Here is a 23,766-nt window from a genome sequence, read left to right as displayed (position 1 = left end):
TCCCCCCTGCTCCCGTGTTCAGCTTTTCAAAGATGAGGTAGCCATGTATTCGCTTTCTATTCCAGTTACAAAACACTTGTAACCTGTTTCCATTTTCTCTCAAAAGGTCTGGAGTTCTAAAAGTGAAAGCTCCACCTTTCATACCTTTATTCTGGCAATATTGCTTACATGTTGCAGAGTAAAATAGCCCTTTTAATGTTTTGCCGCGACCCATTAGAATGTCTGTGACAATGCAGGCCTTAGACAGGTAAAGCTTGTGCCCTGAGTTACACCAATTGATTTCTCAATAGTCCATTAAAAACGTAACATTTTCTTTGATTTTAATAGGTTAACATCTACAGAGACCATTCCTAAACACAGGTTCCTGTCACTGGGATCCAAATTTCGTTACAGTGGGCGCACTCAGGCACAGACAAGGCATGCCAGCGCTCTCATAGATCGTCCTGCTCCCCAGTTTGAGCGAACTGCCAGCAAGAGAGCCACGCGCAGCCTTGATGGAGGTGAGTGAGCCTCAGCTTCTCTGGACATATCTGTATTGGGTGGCTCTTATCTCATTTATTTATTTTCCTCACTTATATAGCGCCATTAATTCCACAGCGCTTTACAGACAGTATCGGCACTGTCCCCATTGGGGCTCACAATCTAAATTCCCTATCAGTATGTCTTTGGAGTGTGGGAGGAAACCCACACAAACTCCTGGCAGATGTTGTCCTTGGTGGGATTTGAACCCAGCATCCCAGTGTGGGAAGGCTGCAGTGCTAACCACTGAGCCACCTTTAGGGCCACAGTAGTCATCTACTGTGATGGTATACAAAGCCTCTTCACAGCAAATGATATGCTTACAATTTTTACAGAACCCTATGGGGAGAGTAATCACATCCAATTTTCCATGTTCATACTGTTATTTTTTTTCTTCAAATACAGTATTCTTTGTACACCTATAGAAAGGGAAACATTATACACAAAATCATATGATGAACTAACGCAATCACATTAGTGCTAGAACTGTACAATTTAGCAACATGGATCCCTGGATATAGCCGCAAGAGTTTTTATCACCCCACATACAGCTTACAATAATGGCTAACTTAATTCAATGAAAATAATGAGGAAATAAGAATTTTATTATTACGGTTAAACATTTGTGGAGCTTCACTTTATTCCATATTAATAAAAACGAATCCTTTTAGCTTTTTCATGCAGCGCATGCACAGATGATTTCCCACTGTGGGTTTGCTTGTTGAAAAATCGCTGCATATTTAAGAAGTGTAATTATGAATGAGGTTTCCCTAAAGCTCATTCACACACTGTCGAGAGTCTGCAGCCTACAGCATGTCAGCTTGTGCTGCGGGTGTAAACAGTAACTTTCACATCATGCTGAATAAGCAGGAGAGAACAGCTTCTACATGGAGGACTTTGACTCCCACCAATCTGCTTGCAGTTTAAAAAGACACAAAAAAAGCTCATTTGCAATTTTTAATTTAGCAGCAGAACATTCCCTAAAATTGGACTTGCACATCTACCATTGATAGTTTTTTTTTTTGTTTTTTATACAAACCTGGGAGTGAATTAAAAGAAATGAAAAGTAGAATCCTTCATGTATAATTCCTCTACCACCCACTCTCTGCTTAGGTTTTAAAAACACCATCATTTTGCAAGTGCTTTCAAGTTAAAACACCAAAGGTAATATGGTGTGCACAGAGCCTTTTATAGATTTTTCTTTCTTCTGCGTTATCTGTCATTTCAACACTATCGTGTTGTAATTAAAATTGTACAACTTCCAATTTTTTCTTAATTTTTGCCTTAGTGGAAAAAGGGCACCCTTCATTTAAATTCATTTCTCCTGAAGAGGATAATGATGAAGTGCTTGAGTTAAAGATACCAATTCGTATTGTACCAGGAACTATGCAACATGAAGGTATATTAATTATTCATTGTTGCGTAGCTGTATTATTTATCTTGCTCCTGCTGCTTTTCTTTTTTTCTGCCCACTTCTTTTTGCTGTGTTTTAATATATTCCCTGCTGTAAAGCTGCACTAATTATACAGCCAGCTTTTTAAATTAACATCTTCCTAAGAAAATACCGTATATATTTTTCTGTTTTACAGTTTTGCTTCTAAGCTAAAATAATGTCACTGCAAGGGACTTGGCTAGGGGCTCAGCATAGGCAGGGGGCGCAAAACACATCTGAGTGGGCCCATAACCAGGTAAACCTACTTACAACTGCAGTTGCGCACCCTAATCATGGATGTAGGAGAACCTCAGCAGATGACCATGCTGTTACTGAAAATAAATTTTTATACAAAGACCGACACGGATATTACTATATAGTAGTAGATAGCAGTCCCACAGAATATATAAAGAGATTACAGTATAGTTATATATAGTTACTTACAGGTGCCATTTTTTCTGATGGAGGTATTTTCTTTTCTTTTCTCATCTGGCCCGTACCTCCATGACAACTTCTTCCACCAACAACTCGTCTGCAAAGTTTACAATAGACAGATTTGACTTCTCACATTTCCAGCACTGATCCCATCTATAGATCGCGGAGGCAATGTGCATGATCAACCTTCACTCCATTGTCAGGGCTCTTCAGAGCCACGGTTCTCTGGATCTGTGGGGATCACAGTGAGTGGACTCCCAAGTGATTGGAAAGTCACTCCTTATCCCGTGGATAGTGGATAACTTTCAAACTTGATATTCCTCAAGACCGGCGGAAATGAAACCGTTATGGTTCTCAGAATATGATACAAAACATTTTTAAGTGATTTTCTTGTGCAGTAGTAGTGGTAAATATTAGGGTATGTGCCTACAATGCAGCCCGACGCGAAAGAGCCGCCGGCTGCTTCTGCTCATCTATGCAAATGAGTGGCACCATTTTTTTTTACATGCGGACTTTCCTCATAGAGGTTAGGTCTATGGGGAAAGCCTACATACGGACCCGCCGTAGAAATTAACATGCTGCGGTCTGGAAAGACACGCCGCATGTCTGTTTCCGCGAGTGAGCCGCAGACACATAGTGGATATGGGATTTGTATAAATCCCATCCACTATGCTGTAACATCTGGCCGCTGCAGTTTTGACGCTGCATAAGTCCGCAGCATCAAACCCGCAGCAGCTCTGGATCGTGGGCACATAGCATTTAAGTTACAAATTATGTATTACTGTAATCATTTCAACCTGTACTATAAAACTATATCTTTCTTCTTATCACAAAAAAAGAAGGAACATGTTAATCTCCAAATATGATGACACAAATGATAATTTTTCAGAGTATTGTCTGAAAGAAATAAAACTTAAATAAAACTAAATAAGTTTGGTATCGCCTTAATGAATCTGACTCACAGAATAAATTTAACACTTTATTTTAAAATTTCAAAAAACAATAGCAGAATCGCTGACAAATACAACAACTCATCCAAGAAAAAAAACACTATATAAATGAACAAAAAAAAAAAAAGTGATCTCTCCTGAGATGTGACAATCGAAAAAAAAAAGTGTGACCTTTAGGCTAAATTAGACATGACACTTAGGGTATGTGCGCATGTTCAGGATTTGATTGCAGAAATTTCTGCAAGGTTTCTGCATCTCTTGGCGGTAAAAACGCTGCTTCAAAAAGCAATGAATGCTTTTTGGAGCTAAATTATTTGAAAAAAGAAACGTGGGACATCGCTTTAACCCTTGGATTACCGTCGGACCTGGGGTCAGTATATTGGTTAATTTAAATGATTTAAAGAATGTGTTTTATATTTCAAATAAAGTGTTTTACTCTGTGTGTTTATTTAACTCTTTACTTACAGGTTTAGTAATGAGGGTGTCTGATTGACATCTCTTCATCACTAAACAAAGGGCTTGGTGTCAGCGACACCTAATACCATAAACCCTAATCCCATTAGCCCTAATTCCCATTCATGCCATTTCTGAGGCAGCTTTGAGCTTCTATTTTTACCCTATGAAGGGGCCATTAGGCCAACGTGTTCCCTGGCTATTAATAACAGCTCACAGCTGTTTGGTTAGCCGCTACATCACCACGATCATCAACTAGCAGCGCTTTGACATTTCAGTCGGTCAAAATCTGCAGCGGAGACTAGCGTGTCCGCTACAGAAATTGACATGCTGTGGGTGAGTTTAAGTACTTTCCCATAATCAGGAAATGCTGCGGGTTTAAAGCTGTGTATTTATGCAGCATCAAACCCGCAGCTGCAAGATGTTACAGCATAGTGGATGGTATTTCTAGAAATCCCATGTCCATTATGTATGCATCTAAGGCTGCGGATCACGCTCGGACACTGACATGCGGCTCTTTTTTTCAGGACCACAGCATGTGAAATTCACTTGCGGAGTCGCTAGTCTTCGCAACAGAAATTTGACCACTAGAATATATTGAATACTGTAAATCCGCATGGTTCAGTGAACACATGCGGATTTTCCTGTGTTCAATAGAACGCAGCATTTTGGACACAGCAAAAATATGCTGCGTCCAAAGCGCTGCTACGTCTGGATCGTGGGCAAAAGCTTAACATTTTTTTTAATAAAAAATGTCATAAGCTCCTGCCTCATTTTCATAACCAGCAGAGGGAAAGCCAGCCACTGGGGGCTGATGTTACTAGCCAGGGAAGGGGCCAAATGTTCCCTGGCTATTAATAACTGCCCACAGCTGTTTGCTTAGCCTCTACTGGCTAGATTACTAGGACCCCAGAAAAATATTGACGTAGGGTCCCCCAATAAAATCTAACCAGTAAAGGTTAGGCAGACAGCTGCGGGCTGATACTAAAAGCCAGGAAAGTGGTCGTGGATCCTGGCCCCCTCCGAGGCTAATAATATCAGCTTTCAGTGGCCTCAGAACTGGCGCATCCATAATATGCGCCAAATCTGGCGCTTAGCCTCCTCTCTTCCCACTTGCCCTGGTGCGGTGGCAAGTGGGGTAATAGGGTTGAGGTTCATGTCAGCCTTGCATTGGCAGCTGACTTGAAGCGCAGGTTAGTAATGGTGGGCGACTAGAAGACGCCCCCAGTACTAACCCTGTAGTAAAGATTTTGAAATAAAAACATGGTCAGAATAAAGTCTTTCATTTTAAATAAAATTCCACACAATTTTAATCATTTATTTAAAAATAAAAAACACCATATACTCACTTAATGCCTAATCCACTGAAGCCATTGTCACCTGTAAGAAGCCAAAAGTAAAAAACAACCATATCCCTCACCTGTCCGCCGTGATGACATAATCCAGTGTCCCACGAAGATCTGGATCACTTCTACAGCAGTCACATCAGCAATCACTGGTGTGACTGTTGTAGAGGACAGCACTGTATACACTGACAGGAGTGTAATCACTCCTGTCAGTGTGTAACGCTGAGCTGCCGGGAGTGAGGTCACTGGAGTTCAAACAGCTAATGATCAGCTGAGAGCTCTGGTGACCTCACAGCACGGTGCGGCGTGAGAAAATTCTCAGGCAGCGCCAGTGCCATAAGTGAGGCCATAAGCAAACATCCGCAGCTAATCCGCAAATATTTTTATACCTGCGTTTTTGCTGCGGATTTGACTGATTCAATTTAAGTCAGTGGGTTAAAAACGCACAAAGAATTGACATGCTGCAGATTTAAATGCAGCGACAATCCTGACCAGAAAATTCCTGATCATGTGCACAGCACTTCGGGATTGTCGTTGTATTAGCTAGCACAAGGATTAATTAGCGTTTTTGGCAAATTTCCGCGCCGCAAAAACGCACTAAAAATGCACCGTGTGCACTGCCTAAAGTGGTTCATGAACATGCGCTCGTCATGGCAAAGGTCATTGTGAAAGGAGGGAGGAGGAGGTGAGCTGTGACATCACCTATATTGAATGATAGATTTTGTATTAGCTGGTGTATGGAGGAGGTGTTTCTGTCATTCTAATGCTGTCTGCTATGATAATGAGATTGTACTTCCTGATTTGTACGGAAGACATTTTAGCAATGTTAATATTGGGCCCTTTGGCCACAGTGAAAATGTTCAAGTTTTACTTTTTTTTAAATATATAGACATGTAATTCCTACATTTTACCTTGCTGCAGGGATATTTCTTAATTGGCTGTGGCTTCAGCAAAGTTAGGGTTTTTTTTTTTTTTTTTTTTTTAAGATTTATTAAGTGATGTCTACAGAACAGGGAGTGAAAAAATCTATTTTGAGGACCAGTGAGTGACCAATGTGAAAAATATAGATGTTACATTGAAAATAAAAAAGGGGGAAAAAAAAACACCCCACCAAAAAATGTAGTATAAAAGCTTGCTATAAACTGTAGCTGATGGTATTTTCTAGCACACAACAATTTTTGGAAAATTTATACTAAATTACAATAGACAGGGAAGGTGCATCACAATGAAGTAGCTGCCATAATGGGAGAAATGGTAGCATAGAATACAGCCATGGCATAATAATAGTCACAGTAGTAATGCCCAGTAATTAATACCAATGTGACTGTTACTGTGACTGTTATATTGTAACTGTATTTTATATTATTGCTTCATTCATTCATTCATCGTCCCTGTTTTGTAATGTGGATTTTTAATAAATTGAAATAAAGATGTAATTTTTTAACAATAATTGGGGGAGAGAGGGTTTTTGAATATAGGTGGTAAATTTGTTTTAGACACACAGCCCAGGACAAGAATAGAATATTTGTCAGATTGGTAGAAAGTGTACAAGGGGATAAACATTGTAAATATAATGGTGTCCAAATTTTTTCACTTTTTTTTTTTTAATTTTTTTTTAACACCATGAAATATAGTCATTCCGATGATAAATCTAGGCCATTTATATTAGTTGTGCATTTACACATGAGATATCTGACTCCTGGAATTTTTCCAAACTTACCTAGAAGTTTCCACTAACTCTTATAGTTGAATATACATTAGCACTGCATAAATATCAAGAATAAACTCTCACAGTTTTAGTCAAGATAGAGGTAATTATGAACAGTTCCAAATATCGTTCAACTTTGCACCAAAACCTTCAGGCCTCTGCGAAAAAAAGAGCTGAAAAGGAATTTCACCTTTCATCACCACAACGACCCTAAGCATACCTTTAAAAAAATGGCTTTGTCAGAAGATGAATGTTTTGGAATATCCCAGACCTGAATCCACTTGAAAATCTGTGGATTGACCCGAAGAGTGCAGTACACAGGTGATGTCCTCACAACCTGACAGATTTGGAGGCTACTGCAAGGAACAGTGGACAAAGATTGACAAATCTAGATGTGCCATGCTGATAGACTTCTACTCAAAAAGACTGCTATTATAAATTCAAGGGTATTTCAGCAAAGTATTACTTTAAGGGTGTGCGTATTTATGCAACCACATTAGTTTTAGTTAGTTATTTTTGTTTTTCTACCTGAAAAGATTTTTTGTATTTGAATTGGATTATACAGATTATGGGTGATATTAACCCCTTTACCACCTTAGACATATGCATACGTTCCGATCGCCTGTTACTTACCGGCCTTGGACGTATGTATACGTCTAGGCAATTTTGCGCACACGCAGGATTGCCTCCGGGTGTCGGCTGATTCTGACTCAGCGATCACAGAATTTAGCGAGCAGGCAGAGGGACAGAAGCCCCTCTGCTCATGGATCGGCTCCCCTGCGACGTCATCGCGGGAGACTTATCATTATCATTGCCATGATGACTTGACGACATCCGGGTCAACATAACACTGATCAGCTAGCTGAAAGTAGTGGGACAAAGTAAAAAACAGTCAACAAAAATTTGTACAAATATATTTAAAAAAAAAACACAAAATAATAATAATAAAAAAAAACAAACTATATTGTACCCATGAATAAATATCATGGAAAAAATAAACAAAAGTACACGTTTGGCATCGCCGCATCCGGAACGACCCAACCTATGAAACTGTCTCACTATGTAGCTCCTTTAGTGAACACTGTTAAAGCATAGTTTTTTGCTTTTTTTTTTTTATCATCATACCTCCGATCTAAAAGTGGAATAAAACGCAATCAAAAAGACGAATGTAAATAAAAATGGTACCGCTGAAAATATTATCTTGTCTCGCAAAAACAAGCCTCCATACAGCTCCATCAGCCGAAAAATAAAAGTTATAGCTCTCAGAATAAAGTGATTCCTGAATTGTTGGTTTTTGTTTATTCTACCTCTCAAAGATCACAATAGAAAGCGATCAAAAAATATAATGTGCCTGATAATGGTACCAATAAATAAGTCAACTCGTTCCGCAAAAAAACAAGCCCTCACATGACTGTCGGCAGAAATATGGAAAAATTATAGCTCTCAAATATGGTGATGCAAAAACTAGTTTTTGCAAAAAAAAAAAAAAAGCGTCTTTAGTGTGTGACAGCAGCCAAACCTTAAAACCCGATATAAATCTGGTATCGCACAGAGTAGTCTAGTCTACTTATACCGCACGAGGAACGGTGTAAACAATAAATAAAACCTATTCTTCACCTCCTGTTGATTAGTTCATTCTGCCTCCCAAAGATCGCAGCATGGCTCGGTGCACATTTATCTTGCACTCTGTGCTGAGCGCTTACAACGGGGTTTCCATGTAAATCTCTGAAATATGTAATTCAGACAGAACCCCTGGCAGAAGAGTACCAATAATGAGGCAGATGGAGGCTCTGTGGATGCTGTCTGGTCTATGAGCCGGCAGTGTCCGTCTTTTTAGGTATGCATAAAAGTGCCGTCAGACACAGTTTTGTGCACCTCTGAAAATAAGGACACCGCTGAACAGAGGCCAGACTGAGTCCAGAGTAACTCTGCTGCCTCATTATAGTGAATGGATCCCTCGGGGGGTTTCATCTGAATTACATCACGTGTAGATTTAACTGGAAACCCCGATACCCAGTGCTCAGCGTAGAGCACAAGATAAATGGTAACATTTTACATTACATTTTGGATCACAAAAAAGCAAGTCCCCACTCAGGTCCATCACCTGTTGATGGAAATATAGGGGGCTTCCTCGTTACTGGTAGCACAAAGGCTCTGGAAAAGCGAAATGGCCTGTGCCCTCCAAAAGAAATTCAGCAAATTCTGTGCTCCCAAATCCAAATGGCCCCCCCTCCCTTCTGAGCCCCACAGTGTGCTTAAACCGCAGTTAGCATCCACATATTTGGCATTTCTGTAGCGATGCGAACCCGCCATATTTAAGGGTGCATGTCTCCAGAAGCATGAGCTGGCCATAATGTACTGGTCACAACAACGGAAGTTTGCAATTTTCACTCCGCAACATCCACTGCTGCTTGTTTCTGGAAAGCACCCATGTAGTTAAAATCCTCACAGCACCTGTAGATAAATTCCTAAAGGGGTATAATTTCCAAAGTGGGGGCACTTAAGGGTTTCTGCTCTTCTAGCACTTAGGGGCTCTGTATATGGAGTCCGCAAACTATTCTATGAAAATCTGTGCTCCAGGAGGCAAATAGCACTCCATCCCTCCCGAGTCTCGCTGTATGGCTAAGCAGTACTGTACAGCCACATATGGGGTATTTCTACCTTCAGCAGAAATTGTGTGACAAATTTTGGAGCCATTTTTGACCATTTCCTAGTGCGAAAATGTAAAATCTGGGGCTAAAACAAAACTTTGGTGGTAAAAATATAATTTCTTTCTTCACTGCCCATTTGTATAAAACTTTGAGGCACGTGTGATGTCAACATGTTCACTGCACGCCTAGATCAATTCATTGAGAGGTGTATTTTGTAAAATGGGGTCTCGTCTGGGGGGTCTGCTGTTTGGCACATCGGGGGCTCTCCCAATGTGACATGGCACCGTCAAACCAGTGCAGCAAAATATGAACTTCTATATGGCACGTCTTAATTTCTGAACTTTCCCCTGTGCCTCAATAGTAGTTTTGACTACATATGGGGTATCTGCATACTCAGGAGAAATTGCACAACAAATTTTGGGGTCCATTTTCTCTTACTATCCTTGTGAAAATGAAAAAATTGGGGGCTAAAACAACATTATTGTGAAAAAAAAATATTTTTTAAATTTCACAGTTCAACGTTCTGTGAAGATAAATTCCTTGAGGGGGGTCTAGTTTCCAAAATGGGGTCACTTGTGGTGTTTAGGCACATCAGGGGCTCTACAAATGCAACATGGCGTCCGCTAATTATTTCAGCAAATTTTGCATTCAAAAAGTCAAATGGCGCTCCTTCCGTTCCGAGCCCTGCCATGCGCCTGTCACTGGTGTATCAGAGGTGACAGTCGCCCTGCAGTTGGTTGCAGGAGATCTCTGTTTGGCATTACAGACATCTTCTTAGATGAGAGGCTGTCTCTAGGACTTAGCGGCTACCTCCCTCTGGTAATTAGCTCCCTGGCCTGGGTATGTACCTGGTGTGTCTGAGAGGAAGGTGCCAGCTATATTCATTTATACTTGTGAAAGGCTTAGCAAGAGCAGTACTTCGTCCTCTCTGGAGCTTGAGGCAGACTTCGCATTTGTTTGGAGTCGCCTAAAGCTAAGCATTCTCCCCCTGTTTGTCTATAGAGTTTAGTGAGATCGACTAGTGCTCATCTCCTCCCATCCCTAGCCTTAGCCGTACACCAGGGAAAGACAAGGCGAGGCACACGTTCAGCGATTGCTGAAGAAGCAATATAGGGACAGTAGTTGAGACAGGGTGACACTAGGCCAGTCTAGGAGGTCTCCACTTCCCCCTTTTCCTAGTGTATAGGCTCCCTTTCCCTCTGTGTTGCGCTAAGTCTTTCCCACACCTGGCGTGACAGCGCCCAAACAGTGTTTTTTCTCCACATATGGGGTATCTGCATGCTCAGGAGAAATTTCACAACAAATATTGGGGTCCATTTTTATCCTAGTACCCTTGGGAAAATTTAAAAAAATTGGGTTTAAAGTAAAATTTTTGTGAAAAAAAGTTAAATGTTCATTTTCTTCCACATTCCAACAATTCTTGTGAAACACCTAAAGGGTTAATATACTTCTTGAATGTGGTTTTGAGCAACTTGAGGGATTCCATTTTTAGAATAGTGTCACTTTTGGATAACTGTCATATAGAAATTAATTTTATTCCTCCCTGCAGTGTTAGGCATTTAGTCACAGGGGCGATGCTGGTTGAGTTCAGTCACTGCTCTGTGTATAGGAAGCGGCAGCTGTAACCACACTCTTGACACTGACTGACAGCCGACCCTAATGCTGAGTGAGCTGTCAGTCAGTGCTGGCGGGTGCAGTACCAGTCGCCGCTCTCTATACACAGAGCAGTAACTCAACCCGTGACTGCTCTGCCTCCTGACTGAAACCAGAGCCATGCCAGGGAGGAGTAAAGCTCATTTCCTCCTGGCAGTGGGGGTCTAAGTGGCAGTGGGTAGGTTCAGAACGTTAGTAACCTGCAGATTAACCCCATATCTGAAGAGTTAAAATAATTTTTTCATGTGACAAGTTCTCTTTAAATGGAATACAACTGCCTGAGTTCGAAAATGAAGTGATCTTACTCTGCCATTTTTTGCTTTGTAATGTGTGTTAGGGATACAATAAAGGCATATTTTTTTAATATTAGATTGTTATATTCCATCTTCTGTACATAATTATGAGGTCAGACATCTTGCTTGAGCTGCAGCTCTGCATTGTGCAAGGTGGATGTGATCTGTGACCAAGGCTTATTGTCAGTGCTGCATCATATAATAGAGACATTATCAGTCATTGTAATCCTACCTGTGACGAGGTGATAACTGCGGAGCAGTGATCTCTATAGGAAGTCTCAAGTCTATTATGAGGCCCAGTGACCAGAGTGAAATTGCCAATATTTCAGGATAAAAAGTTAATAGCTCCTTTTGTGATGACACATTGCTTTTAAGCCATGATGCTGACATTATGCCTTTACACTGTGAATAGAGCTAGTATTGGACTTGTGTATCAGATTCAATGGGAGCTCCTTGCAGAGCAGACTGGCTTTTACAGAACCAGAGCTGTTCTTCTTTTATTCTTCTCTTATTGTGCTTTTATGTGCAGCCAATCTTGGTTACATTAAACTAGAAAATAAAACATTGAGGTAATGTCATTTATTGGCACACTAATCTTCTTTACTTTATTTGATAGCTGCAGTGGCGACCCCAGAACGCAATACCCGTCCTGTCTCTGCTCCTGTCATTACTCACAGCCAAGTAGTTGTACAGCCTACCCCATCCAGAGAGTCTGCAGCACGCAGAGTAGAGGATTCCTCCACTAAGAGAGAGGAGAGGAAGCCACAGGACCAAGTCAAAGAGCCCAAGAGTTCTCCTAAGGTCTGTCCATTCCTCGCCCTGTACTCCCTCATTCAGGTTCATTGTAGACCGTAGAGTGCCATTTATCCTTTACTAGAAGTCATGTGCCACTTTGTGCTAGTTAATTAGTTGTACAAATTAACAATAGTCTTGCTTTTCAATGTGAGTTGCAATATTTGTCTATATTTTATATTTGTTATTTTTATTAATTTAGGGTGCAAAAACTCCACCACAGAATAAAGCTTCTCCCACTGTCAATGGCGACCAAGTGCAGGTTAGTTTGGCAGCATACTTAATACAGAATGATGTCCACATTTTATTAAGAGGAATAGGAATGTGTGCACGTATTGATGGTAGTAGGTGATTTTTGCTAAGTAATGTATGCATGGTCCTCTCAAAAGTGGTTGTCCAAGTTATTAATTGTCCCAGAGTGCTGCATAAAGTAAAAAAAAGTATACTTTCCTTCTAGACTTGTTGTTCTTTGTTTTTATTTGCCTTTGTACAGCACTCTGGGCCAATTAATAAGTTGTTTTAATAGACTATTTAAGAAACTGTTTTTTGGTATTTTTCCCCCTTCATGTCTACCTCCCGTCTCCTACATGAATGACTGACTTTCTAATATGTTTTTATATCTCCACACATCCATTTATTCTTCAGACATTTTCACTTTTCTGTATCAGTAAGCTGGAATCAGAAGTGTCTCCAAAATACACAAGAGATGTAAATCTTTCCATTATACCGGGTGGGCCATTTATATGGATACACCTAAATTAAATGGGAATGGTTGGTGATATCAACTTCCTGTTTGTGGCACATTAGTATATGGGAGGGGGAAAAGTTTTCCACATGGGTGGTGACCATGGCGGCCATTTTGAAGTCGGCCATTTTGGATCCAACTTTATTTTTTTCAATGGGAAGAGGGTCATGTGAGACATCAGAGTTATTGAGAATTTCATAAGAAAAACAATGGTGTGCTTGGTTTTAACGTAACTTTATTCTTTCATGAGTTTTTTACAAGTTTATGACCACTTATAAAATGTGTTCAAAGTGCTGCAAAGTGTTGGATTGTCAATGCAACCCTCTTCTCCCACTCTTGACACACTGATAGCAACACCGCAGAAGAAATTCTAGCACAGGCTTCCAGTATCTGAACCAACAGGCTGAACTTAATGTTCATCACCAATCACTTAATATCACTTAATATCGAGCAGTAATAATATATATCAATAATAACAATGAGTAGAATTAAGTATGTTGACTCGCTGCTACTGCTACTACATGTTACCATAGAGCTTATAGTAACATGTTTTCTTACCTGTAGCTGCTAATAAAAAAATAATAATTTTTTTGCTATTTTGTATAGTTTATGAAACAAAGTAAATCATACCGCTCCTGTTAGTAGGCCCATTTTGTATTTTGATTAACAGCTTCCATCACAATATGATGCACATAGTATGGTGTCCCCAACAGCACCCCAGAGTATGATGTCCTTACACACAGTATGATGTTTTTCACACAACCCCCCCATGCAGTAGGATGCCCCTCACGTTGTATGATGTCCCCAAAGCCAACAACTATTTCCCACAAGTACTAATAAATAAGTAAAGCTTCTCACTTAACCCTGTTCCCCATTTGCTTCAGTCTGTGCAGTGTAATGAGCTCCACACTTGTATCCCATTTCATTTCTTCATTGCATGTCTGGAAGGGTTTAATTTCTTTTTCTTCAATGTCGTTTCATCTCGGATTACAGAATTGTTTGCCTCTTTTCTGGTGCTTAGTCATGTTTCCTCCTTTCTCGTTACTGTTTTTTTTGCGTCTGGCTGTAATACAACTGTCTGAGGCAGAAACCTCCCTGCTGTTGTCCCTGGCTGTCAAGGGCGCGGGGCTTAGCAATCTTTTGTCCTACTACAAAGAGGCAGAGCTTAATTTGGCCACTAGCCGATGAAACCGATCAGGACCGTGCAGGAGATTATCCCATTTGTTCTCTACAACATTTTTAAAAGTAGGTTCCCTTCAAGAGTTTATTAAATGACTATAAGCTGATTCCTGCTGCCTGAGGGATGTGCAGCTTGAATCAGAGACCGAATCCTGCTTTCTAATCATTAGTGTTTTGCTCTGAAACGCTGCAGCATTTCCGGATAAAAAACATATTTGAAAGCACAGCTGGGACAAGGTGACTAGGCCTGGAGGAAGGTCCCTGCCGGTTTCTCCCCGCCTGCTCAGCTGGGAGTGGTCGAACCATGTTTAATTATAATGTATAGACTAAATGTCACAAGATCAAAAATTTACCCTGGCTCAGATCTTCCTCTGTCTGGGAGCCAATGTAGTGACCTGATGTGTAATGGTTAGTTTAGTTGCTTAGTTTCTACTGTATATTATGTTTTTGTTCATTTTTATTTGAGTTTTAACCAGGGCTGTGGAGTCGGTAAGCCAAACCTCCGACTCCTCAATTTCCATGACACCGACTCCAACTCCGACTCCCTCATACATGGCTCATGTTTAAGTGATAAATTTACTGTATCACAGATTAATCTCAGCTAAAAGTCTAGACCCTTAGATCAGGAATAGGACAGACATTTATAGGACATTTCATAACTTTCCCAAATTCTTATGAAAAAATATTCCCCACAAACTGCATTTATCTACTCTACCCAATTTATTATATATTTTAGGAGTTGGAGCCGGTCCATTTTATTCCGACTCCACCAAAATAGACACCAACTCCATAGGCCTGGTTTTAAATGTTTGTAAGTATTAATTTGTCTTTTTAATTTTCTCCCATGTCTTTTCTATAGCAACCAGCTGAAAAAGAGGAAGAGATAGTTCGCATGAGGAAGGTTAGCACAGTGTTGGTTTTACTATTACTATGTGTTTTACTAATTGGTCCTGTGCATATTGGAGACACCCTCCAACCATGTACCTAGAAAGCACTCACCGGTAACTAGCAAGTGAATGTTGTGTTATTGGCCTGTGTACATTATGGTTTATTCTATATTAACTACAGCAAGAAAAGTGGTAATGCGAACCACAGTGGTGCAAAGACCTTTACATTGTTGCATAGAAACTTGCTAGCTCTGACTTGAGGTACAAACATCCTTTTCCCTTCACCAAATATCCTCACATGGCTTTGTAACAAGAAGTTGGTGATCTTGACCTAATCCCTCGTGGGTGTTTATTGGGAGTGTACTAGAGAAGATGGGAAGCTGGGCAAATGATATTTCTACACAGTGTAAGGTAAAGAGTGACAGATTTATAAAATGTCTCATTCCCCCCCAATTGTTACGAATTGCTATCCAATAGAAAATCTGCAGGTTTGATGAACTTAATATTCACCCAGTATTGTCAAAGCAATGGCCAATTAGCCAACAGCTGTTTTCATTTCTCTATAACACTTTAAGAAAGAAACTAGTTGTATCATAGCTGTAGAAAGGCATGGACTGCACATACAAAACTTGTATGTTGATCTATTCCGGCTAAGCAAAAATTTACAAAACTGATCAGAATGTTTAAACTAAGAACTGCATGTTCAGACTGTATGAAGTCCACTGCCACATCACAACGAATCTCAGTGGGTCCCTGACCTTAAAGATGATGCGCCAACTGGTGCCACATCACACCCATGCAGCAAGGCTGTGCCCCAAGACTACAGGCCGCACCAACAGCTAGTGAAAGGGCTAAAAAACTCGCTTTCCTCATGGTCTCAAGACTGTAAGCTGAAAGCAAAGATAGGTGGAACCCCTCTTGCAGTCTCCTGCTGATTAAAGAAATAACACATTGGTTGCTTTGGGCAGGACAGGCTCTTTTTGGGGGACGGACAGAGTGGAGGGTGTTAAGACCGTTTTATGACTCTTCCTTATAATACTTATTTTCCGAAGATTTGAAGTGGACTTTCCATTAATAGGCTGCTTATGATTATCAGCCTTTTCTTGTTCAAAATAATATACTAAGGTAGGTTACTCTGTTTTCCATGCTCCAGAGCTGTCTCTCCACCGAATTCTCCCTAGATTCGCTGACCGGCTGTAGTCGTAACTACATCACCGCTCAGCAATGTTGCCGATGTAATTGGCACAAGACAGCTGAGCCAAATGATTGACTGCAGTGGTCTTGGTCTAGTGTACTGTAGTCATGACAGCTGCTTGTCCACAAAGACTGGGCGCAGCGTCTGAGAACAGGGCAAGGTGGGTAACGTTATATCTTGATAGAGCAAGCCAATTGGGATTTAAAACTTGATGGAAAAAACCTTTTAACTTCCAATAATATAAATAAGAACCAAGCCATGAAAGATTGGGGCCTCCATTATCAAAAGTGACCATACGCCCCACAGGAACTAATCTTGGTGAAGCTAATTTCCTGCACATCACTGAAGCTTCAGAGTGCTTGGTTTTTATGTGATCTTAGATAAACCAGGCCCAGTGTTTTCTATTGCCAGCCATTCTAAAGCATGGACATTGTAAAACACAGGAGCTTTACCAGCTTACTTTATATACTGTTCTTATTCTGCATTTACGAAGACATGCAAAATTCATGAAGAAACCTTTGCATGTGCTTATTTTATGTTGTGTTTGTTTTTGTTTTGTTTTTATAGTTTTATTTAACAGTTATGCAAAACTGATCACAATTACTTTGCAGTATTAAAATATGTATATACTAATACACTTCAGTAAGAAAGAGAAATGATTCCATAATAGGTAAATTCAGGCATTTAAAGTAAAGTACATTAAAAAAAATCCTTTGTTTTATTTTAACAAACGTGGAGGGGACATGATTTTGTTGCATTTCTCAATAAATGAGTTTCTCCCCCTTCATCGCTCTTTCTCACACTGCACATATGGCGATTAATAACCATTCATGTGATGAGACCGGTCCATCAGCCTCATTTTAAAAGCAAAGATGTGAATTAGAGCAGAGTATAGAGTTGCACAATATAGATATAGATAGATATATATATATATATATATATATATATATATATATATATATATATATATATATATATATATATATATATATATATATATATATATATATATATATATATATATATATATATATATCTCTCTCAAAAAGGGTAAACATGAACCATCCATGGTGCAACCCACTCATTGGATATATACATAGGTGGCCAATCGTTGAAAAACTATAAATTGGAGAGTGCCGAAGCAGGAGACAACGATCACATGGCCATGATATGAAAAACGTATATAAACTTTATTCAAACATTTATTTGCATACAAAAAATATAGAACAGAATGTCAAGAAGACAAATGAGTACCAAATCGACATACAATTTATAAAAGCATGAATAAAAACAAGCAGGTAACACATAAGATGCAGGTGTCATGTCTCACCACTACTTTCCTCTCCATTGTCAAGTGTTAAGAGACTATAACAAATGTATAAAGAGGGACACCCCGAGGAAAATCAATATATATTATAAATAGCCATATCTCAAGGTGAACATCTCATATCCTTAATGTCTCACATAATCAGCGATTAAACATAGTTACCTAGGTGGGAGGCTGAAAACCCGCACGATACGTGCTTCCCCGACGCGCGTTTCGGCGCCGAAAAGCGCGTTGGGGAAGCACGTATCGTGCGGGTTCTCAGCCTCCCACCTAGGTAACTGTTTAATCGCTGATTATGTGAGACATTAAGGATATGAGATGTTCACCTTGAGATATGGCTATTTATAATATATATTGATTTTCCTCGGGGTGTCCCTCTTTATACATTTGTTATAGTCTCTTAACACTTGACAATGGAGAGGAAAGTAGTGGTGAGACATGACACCTGCATCTTATGTGTTACCTGCTTGTTTTTATTCATGCTTTTATAAATTGTATGTCGATTTGGTACTCATTTGTCTTCTTGACATTCTGTTCTATATTTTTTGTATGCAAATAAATGTTTGAATAAAGTTTATATACGTTTTTCATATCATGGCCATGTGATCGTTGTCTCCTGCTTTTGCACTCTCCAGTTTATCATTTTAAAGGCAGTCTATCAAACCCAAAATGATATTGAACTATTTAGACATTCACATAAGGGACTTAGCCCCTATAGAATTCTTCCTGATACTGTAGATGTTAGTAATATCATTTTATATAAAAACAGTATGATTAACTATGTAAATTAGGGGGCTTTGGGTACGCAGGGCTTGGTGCAGCCATTTTGAGAACAGATCTGTGAGGAAGGCTGCATTAGAGATAAACCTGGAATTATTCCATATTAATAAGCACCACAAAATTCTCCACTTTTGTCTGCAGCAGATTTCATATACTGTATGACGTGCATTATGAATTATCTTCAATAATTAGTAGTTTTATACTTGAGGCCCTTTTATGATTTTAAATCCCTTTTTTTTTTTTTTCTTTGCAACTCTGCTCTGGCAAAGTAATGGAGAACAATTTAAATTGAAATCTAATACATTTTCTTACATATTAGTTTCACTAAAATTGCACCATTATTATGAGTGGAAGAGGAAAAATTAAAAAAATAAAATACCTTTGACTATGGCTTTCATTTGTCACTTTCCCCACTGTAGAATTAACGATTTTTAATTTTCATTGTTTTTTTTTTTCTATTTATTTTTGTTCACGTTCACAGAAAAGAGCAAAGAAACTAGAGGGTGAAAACATATATATCAGACATAGCAATTTAATGTTGGAGGTTGGTATTAAATCATGCGGTTTACACTTTTTTCTTTTGTAATTTATTTTTTTTTTTTTTGTTGTGCCGACTGTCTGCGTGTTTATTTATTTTTGCATGTTTTACAATTTGTTTGTTTTGTTGTTGCATGTCTCCAAAGCTGAGTCTTCAGTTTGAATAATTTCATCTAGAAGATATTTGAATGCTCCTGAGCTTCATTTTTTACTTTGATTCCATTTGCATCCAAAATAAAACTACAACTCTAGTTCTACAGCTCCTATGCACATCCATGGCAACAAACAGGCAACCCCAATGCAGTCTGCTTCTGCAGTCATATTTTCTTCTAGATGTCGCCAACGTTATACAAACCTATATATTCTGTAGGGGATAGATGGAAGAGCAATGACTTGGAGTATCTAATATTTTATTTTTTTTTAAAGCAATAGTACACATGAAAACTACAAAAGTTTATAATATATCTTATTAGAGAAATCTGCTTCTTTCTACTACTGGACTCATTCTCAAAATTCTCAAATCATAGGTAAAATCTGTCTTCAGTAGACACAGATTTTCCCACTGCTAAGATGGGAGATGATGGTTGGTGCTCATAAAGTTCTATGAAAAACTGTCATTTCAGGAGAACTTTCAGAAAAATGTTTGTTTCCTGCTCCTCCTCCTTCTTCCCTCACCATAGAATTTTACAAGCACCAACTAGCATCTCCTCCTATCTCCGTAATTGGAAAATCTGTTTTTAAAAAAATACAAATATTATCCTTGAATTAAGAATGAAAGATAAATCCAGGAGAAGGAGGAAGCAGATTTCTCTGAAAATATATTACAAAGTTGCTTATTTTCATATGTTCTATTGAGTAATTAAATAAAAATGAAAACCACTGTTACACTTTTAAATGGCAGACTAAGCAGGGTTGCTTTGTCTGTTTGGTTACCATGGAGGTACATACTTTTGCAAAGTATCTGCACAGACAAAATTTGTAAAATTAAGACCTAATACAAAGTTGCTATATTTTTAGTTTTTGATGCACTGAGACTACAAAGACTGGTTGCTAAAAGTATAACCTTTAATAATGCATTCATAATATGTAATCCATTGTTCTTTCTGTGAGCAGATGACCGAGTAAGGAAAGAACGCATATATATACAGTGGTGTGAAAAATAGTTTTTCCCCCTTCCTAATTTCTTATTCTTTGGCACGTTTTTCACACTTAAATGTTTCAGCTTACAAAAAAATGTAAATATTAGACAAAGATAACACAAGTAAACACAAAATGCGATTTTTAAATGAATGTCTTTATTACTAAGGGAAAAAGAAATCCAAACTTACAGGGACCTGTGTGAAAAAGTGATTGCCTCCTAAACCTAATCACTGGTTGGGCCACCCTTTGCAGCAGCAACTGCAATCAAGTGTTTGCGATAACTGGCAATGAGTCTTTTACAACACTCTGGAGGATTTTTGGCCCACTCATCTTTGCAAAACTGTTGTAATTCAGCCACATTGGAGGGTTTCCAAGCATGAACCGCCTTTTTAAGGTCATGCCACAGCATCTCAATTGGATTAAGGTCAGGACTTTGACTAGGTCACTCCAAAGTCTTAATTTTGTTTTTCTTAAACCATTCAGAGGTGCACTTGCTGGTGTGTTTTGGATCATTGTCCTGCTGCATAACCTTAGTGCACTTCAGCTGCCTTTAAAAACTGCATTTGGTGTTTGCTTGTGTTTTCTTTGTCTAATATTTACATTTGTTTTGTGATCTGAAACATTTAAGTGACAAACATGCAAAAGAATAAGAAATCAGGAAGGGGGCAAACACTTTCACAGTGATATCTATATTACACACAGCGGGTGAAATAAGTATTGCACAAGTCACCAATTTTTTAAGTAAACATATTTCTAAGGCTGATATTGACATGAAATTCTCACCAGATGTCGGTAACATCCCATCCAATCAACACAGGCAAAGAAATCAAACCATAGATATCCGTAAATTAAGTTGTGTAATAATAAGAAATGACACAGGGAAAAAGTATTGGACACATGAGGGAAGAGAGGTGCAAAAAGCCATGGAAAGAAATGACACCAGCCGAAAACTATCAGTAATTGGAAAGCAATCCAGCCACTTAGTGAAAAATAATTTCAACTGGTTCAACTGATGGCCTATAAAAAGGTATCTTATTACCATGGTTCCAGACAAGAAACATCTCATGATGGGTAAAAGTAGTGAGCGATCTCAAGTCCTTCACATAGAAGGAGCCAACAGAACCTTCAGGATTTGAAAAGTGCTTGTGTGGAAGAATGGACCAAAATCACACATGAGCAGTGCATGTGACTAGTTTCTCAATACAGGAGGAGTCTTGAAGAGGTCATCACCAACAGATATTTTTCTACAAAGTATTAAATACATTTCATTAAGCGTGTTCAATATTTTTTCCTAGTGTCATTTCTCATTATTACACATAACTTAATTTATGAATAGCTATGGTTTGATTTCTTTGCCTGTGTGCATTGGATGGGTTGTTACCGACATCTGGTGAGAATTTGATGTCAATAGCACCTTTAGAAATATATTTACTTAGAAAATTGGTGACTTGTTCAATACTTATTTCCCCCACTGTTTATAATTATCCTTTCCTAATATACGGTATACATCTCTATCACAGATGGGAGATGGGGCTCATAAGAATAATGGCTTTGCAACGCATCTATATGTGTATTTGATGCTTTTGAAAGTTGTATACCAGACCTTTGGTGCTCCGGAGCAGGCAAATTTACCTAAGTTGATGTACCTGCTAAGGATGGGATATAGTACATCTTGTCTTCATGTTAGGACCTCTGCTGCATAATTATACGTGCCATAAAAGAATGTTTTATAATTTGTCTTCAGGTTGTTTTGTGTTTGAGTTGTCTGCTATTTTGTTACCAGTGAAGCTGGTTATAACTTTATGTTTTGCAATTCTGTGCTTATACGTGTTTTAACAAGGCTCATTGTGTGTATGCCAGCTAGTATACCTGTGATGTGAAGTTTTAATGCATGCCAATAAGACACAGCCTGTAACAGCACTAAAGTCATCTTACAGGGCTTTTGTCTGTAACCTGTCGCTAAAAAAATTATGGCGTTCTTGTTTTCTTTGACTCTCAAGAAATTTGTGGCTCCACAGTTTTGTGTAGTTTGTAACAGTAGAAAAATGTTCTAAAGATACAGAATAGGTTGTTAGTCTGTCTATGCCCTTGGTACAATTGCCCATGCCAAATATTGGCAAGATCCATCCTTCATGTTTTCATCCATCCAATTACAGCCCATCTCCTGAATCGAGCATTTACTTATCTAGAACTGTCATTATTATTATTATGTGAACACTGTTTTGTATGATACATCATTTGACTGAATACTTACTGGTTAGAGCTGAAAAGTCAGGATAACACTGGTAAATATTTGCAAAGAGTTAATCACACTTGTGAATTTATTCGTCTTTACTTTTTAATTTGTGGTGAGAACACAAAAAGTACTTGATCTAAATGTCATGTGAAATACTGTCAGCTAGCCTGCATGTAGCAACATGTACAGCTGATACAACTGCAAATAAAATATAGCAATTTCTCAAGACTGCAGAACTACATGCTGGTATCTTTGTATCATACTTTTCATTACACTGGGACACTGGACATTACAGATGTGCCAGAAGACTATGATGTCCTCTAATGTATGTTGCTATTAATCATCTGGAGTATCCCCCATAGGATTTTTTTTTATTATTATTTGTTTTTAGAGTTGCTGGCAATCATAATTCTGCTTACTGTAAAGCTGTAGCACACAAAACCGAAAAAGTATGACTTGTCCACCATGTTCAGTTTCTAAGAATCAAAGACTTAAATTAATTTGTAACTGTCAGTCAGAATCGCAATGTAATGGCAAATTATTTGCCGTCACTGACTCTACACTTAAAAGGAACCTGTCTGGTGATATAACGGTATTAACTTGCAAATATGGTGTATTACCTCCATATTGTACGATGACTTTACATTTCTACTTCAATTATTTTGTTTTCATAACTTAGGTTAATAGTGTTATAAAGGTTCCAGGCCATTTGTATTAAAAGTGCTGCAGCACCTGGGAGGAGAAAATTAACTTTATGCAATGATGCATTAAGTTATACATCAGTGATCCACTGCTGAGCCAGCTGTCAGTCACCGTCCCAGGGCATACTTACAGCCGACGGTCACTGAATTGTGAGCCATGCCTGCGGGACTGAAAGCCAGCAGCTCTAGACTAAAGGACTAAAGTTAGTTTTCTCTCAGGTACCGGCCTTTCATTATGGAGGATGAGCACCTTCATAACGCTATTAACCACATATTAACCAAATATCTGTAGGTTTAGCGTTATGCGACCTGAGCGTTTTGTTTGTTTGTTTTTTTTAAAGAGGGCCTTTCACCAGTTCCATCATGTTAAACTGGCCACATCATGCAATACTGGCTGCAGAGCTGAATAAAATGTATGTCGTTTTTAATTTCTCCTTTACTCTGCAGAAATATTTGCTTCTACAGTTTAGGTTATAATTTTATGATGAGCTCAACTGAGCATTAACAGGGATTTGCTTTTGCTGACGTGTACTTCTTCCCCTGCATGAGGTTGAACAATCATAAGTATAAGGGAGAAGGAAAAGAACATGCCCCAGAGAATGTAAGACATGTAATGACACACGCCCCTGATTTCAATTCCAACATCTACTCTGTAGAACAGAGCTATGTGTCATTACAAATATTCCTTGCAGCTTTCATCTCTCATCAGTCAGTGTGTGGGGAGTTAGAAGTACAGCAGAGCTGACAGTGCGTTGAGTTGGAATCTGCAGGAGTTGTTTGTAATGACACATAGCTCTGTGGTACTCT

The 23,766-nt window shown here is 38.9% G+C and overlaps 1 protein-coding gene across 17 annotated transcripts in view; it reads left to right on the top strand.

The window, feature by feature from the left end:
• The window catches only part of EPB41 (erythrocyte membrane protein band 4.1), a 176,221-nt gene that overhangs the window by 125,146 nt on the left and 27,309 nt on the right, over positions 1 to 23,766 (top strand). For 12 of the 17 annotated variants that reach the window (XM_073666147.1, XM_073666146.1, XM_073666110.1 and 9 more), the window contains exons 11-16: positions 328 to 500; positions 1,808 to 1,918; positions 12,057 to 12,241; positions 12,435 to 12,494; positions 15,016 to 15,057; positions 18,827 to 18,889. In XM_073666147.1, the coding sequence (XP_073522248.1) occupies positions 328 to 500; positions 1,808 to 1,918; positions 12,057 to 12,241; positions 12,435 to 12,494; positions 15,016 to 15,057; positions 18,827 to 18,889 (634 nt within the window). The remainder of the gene's footprint in view (positions 1 to 327; positions 501 to 1,807; positions 1,919 to 12,056; positions 12,242 to 12,434; positions 12,495 to 15,015; positions 15,058 to 18,826; positions 18,890 to 23,766) is intronic. The other 5 variants (XM_073666144.1, XM_073666137.1, XM_073666148.1 and 2 more) reach the window with 2 other exon arrangements.

Source organism: Phyllobates terribilis, unplaced genomic scaffold (assembly GCF_046119375.1).
Source record: "Phyllobates terribilis strain yellow unplaced genomic scaffold, ASM4611937v1 Scaffold_2__4_contigs__length_985480577, whole genome shotgun sequence".
NCBI lineage: Eukaryota > Metazoa > Chordata > Amphibia > Anura > Dendrobatidae > Phyllobates > Phyllobates terribilis.
This window is presented reverse-complemented; position numbering and strand designations above follow the sequence as displayed.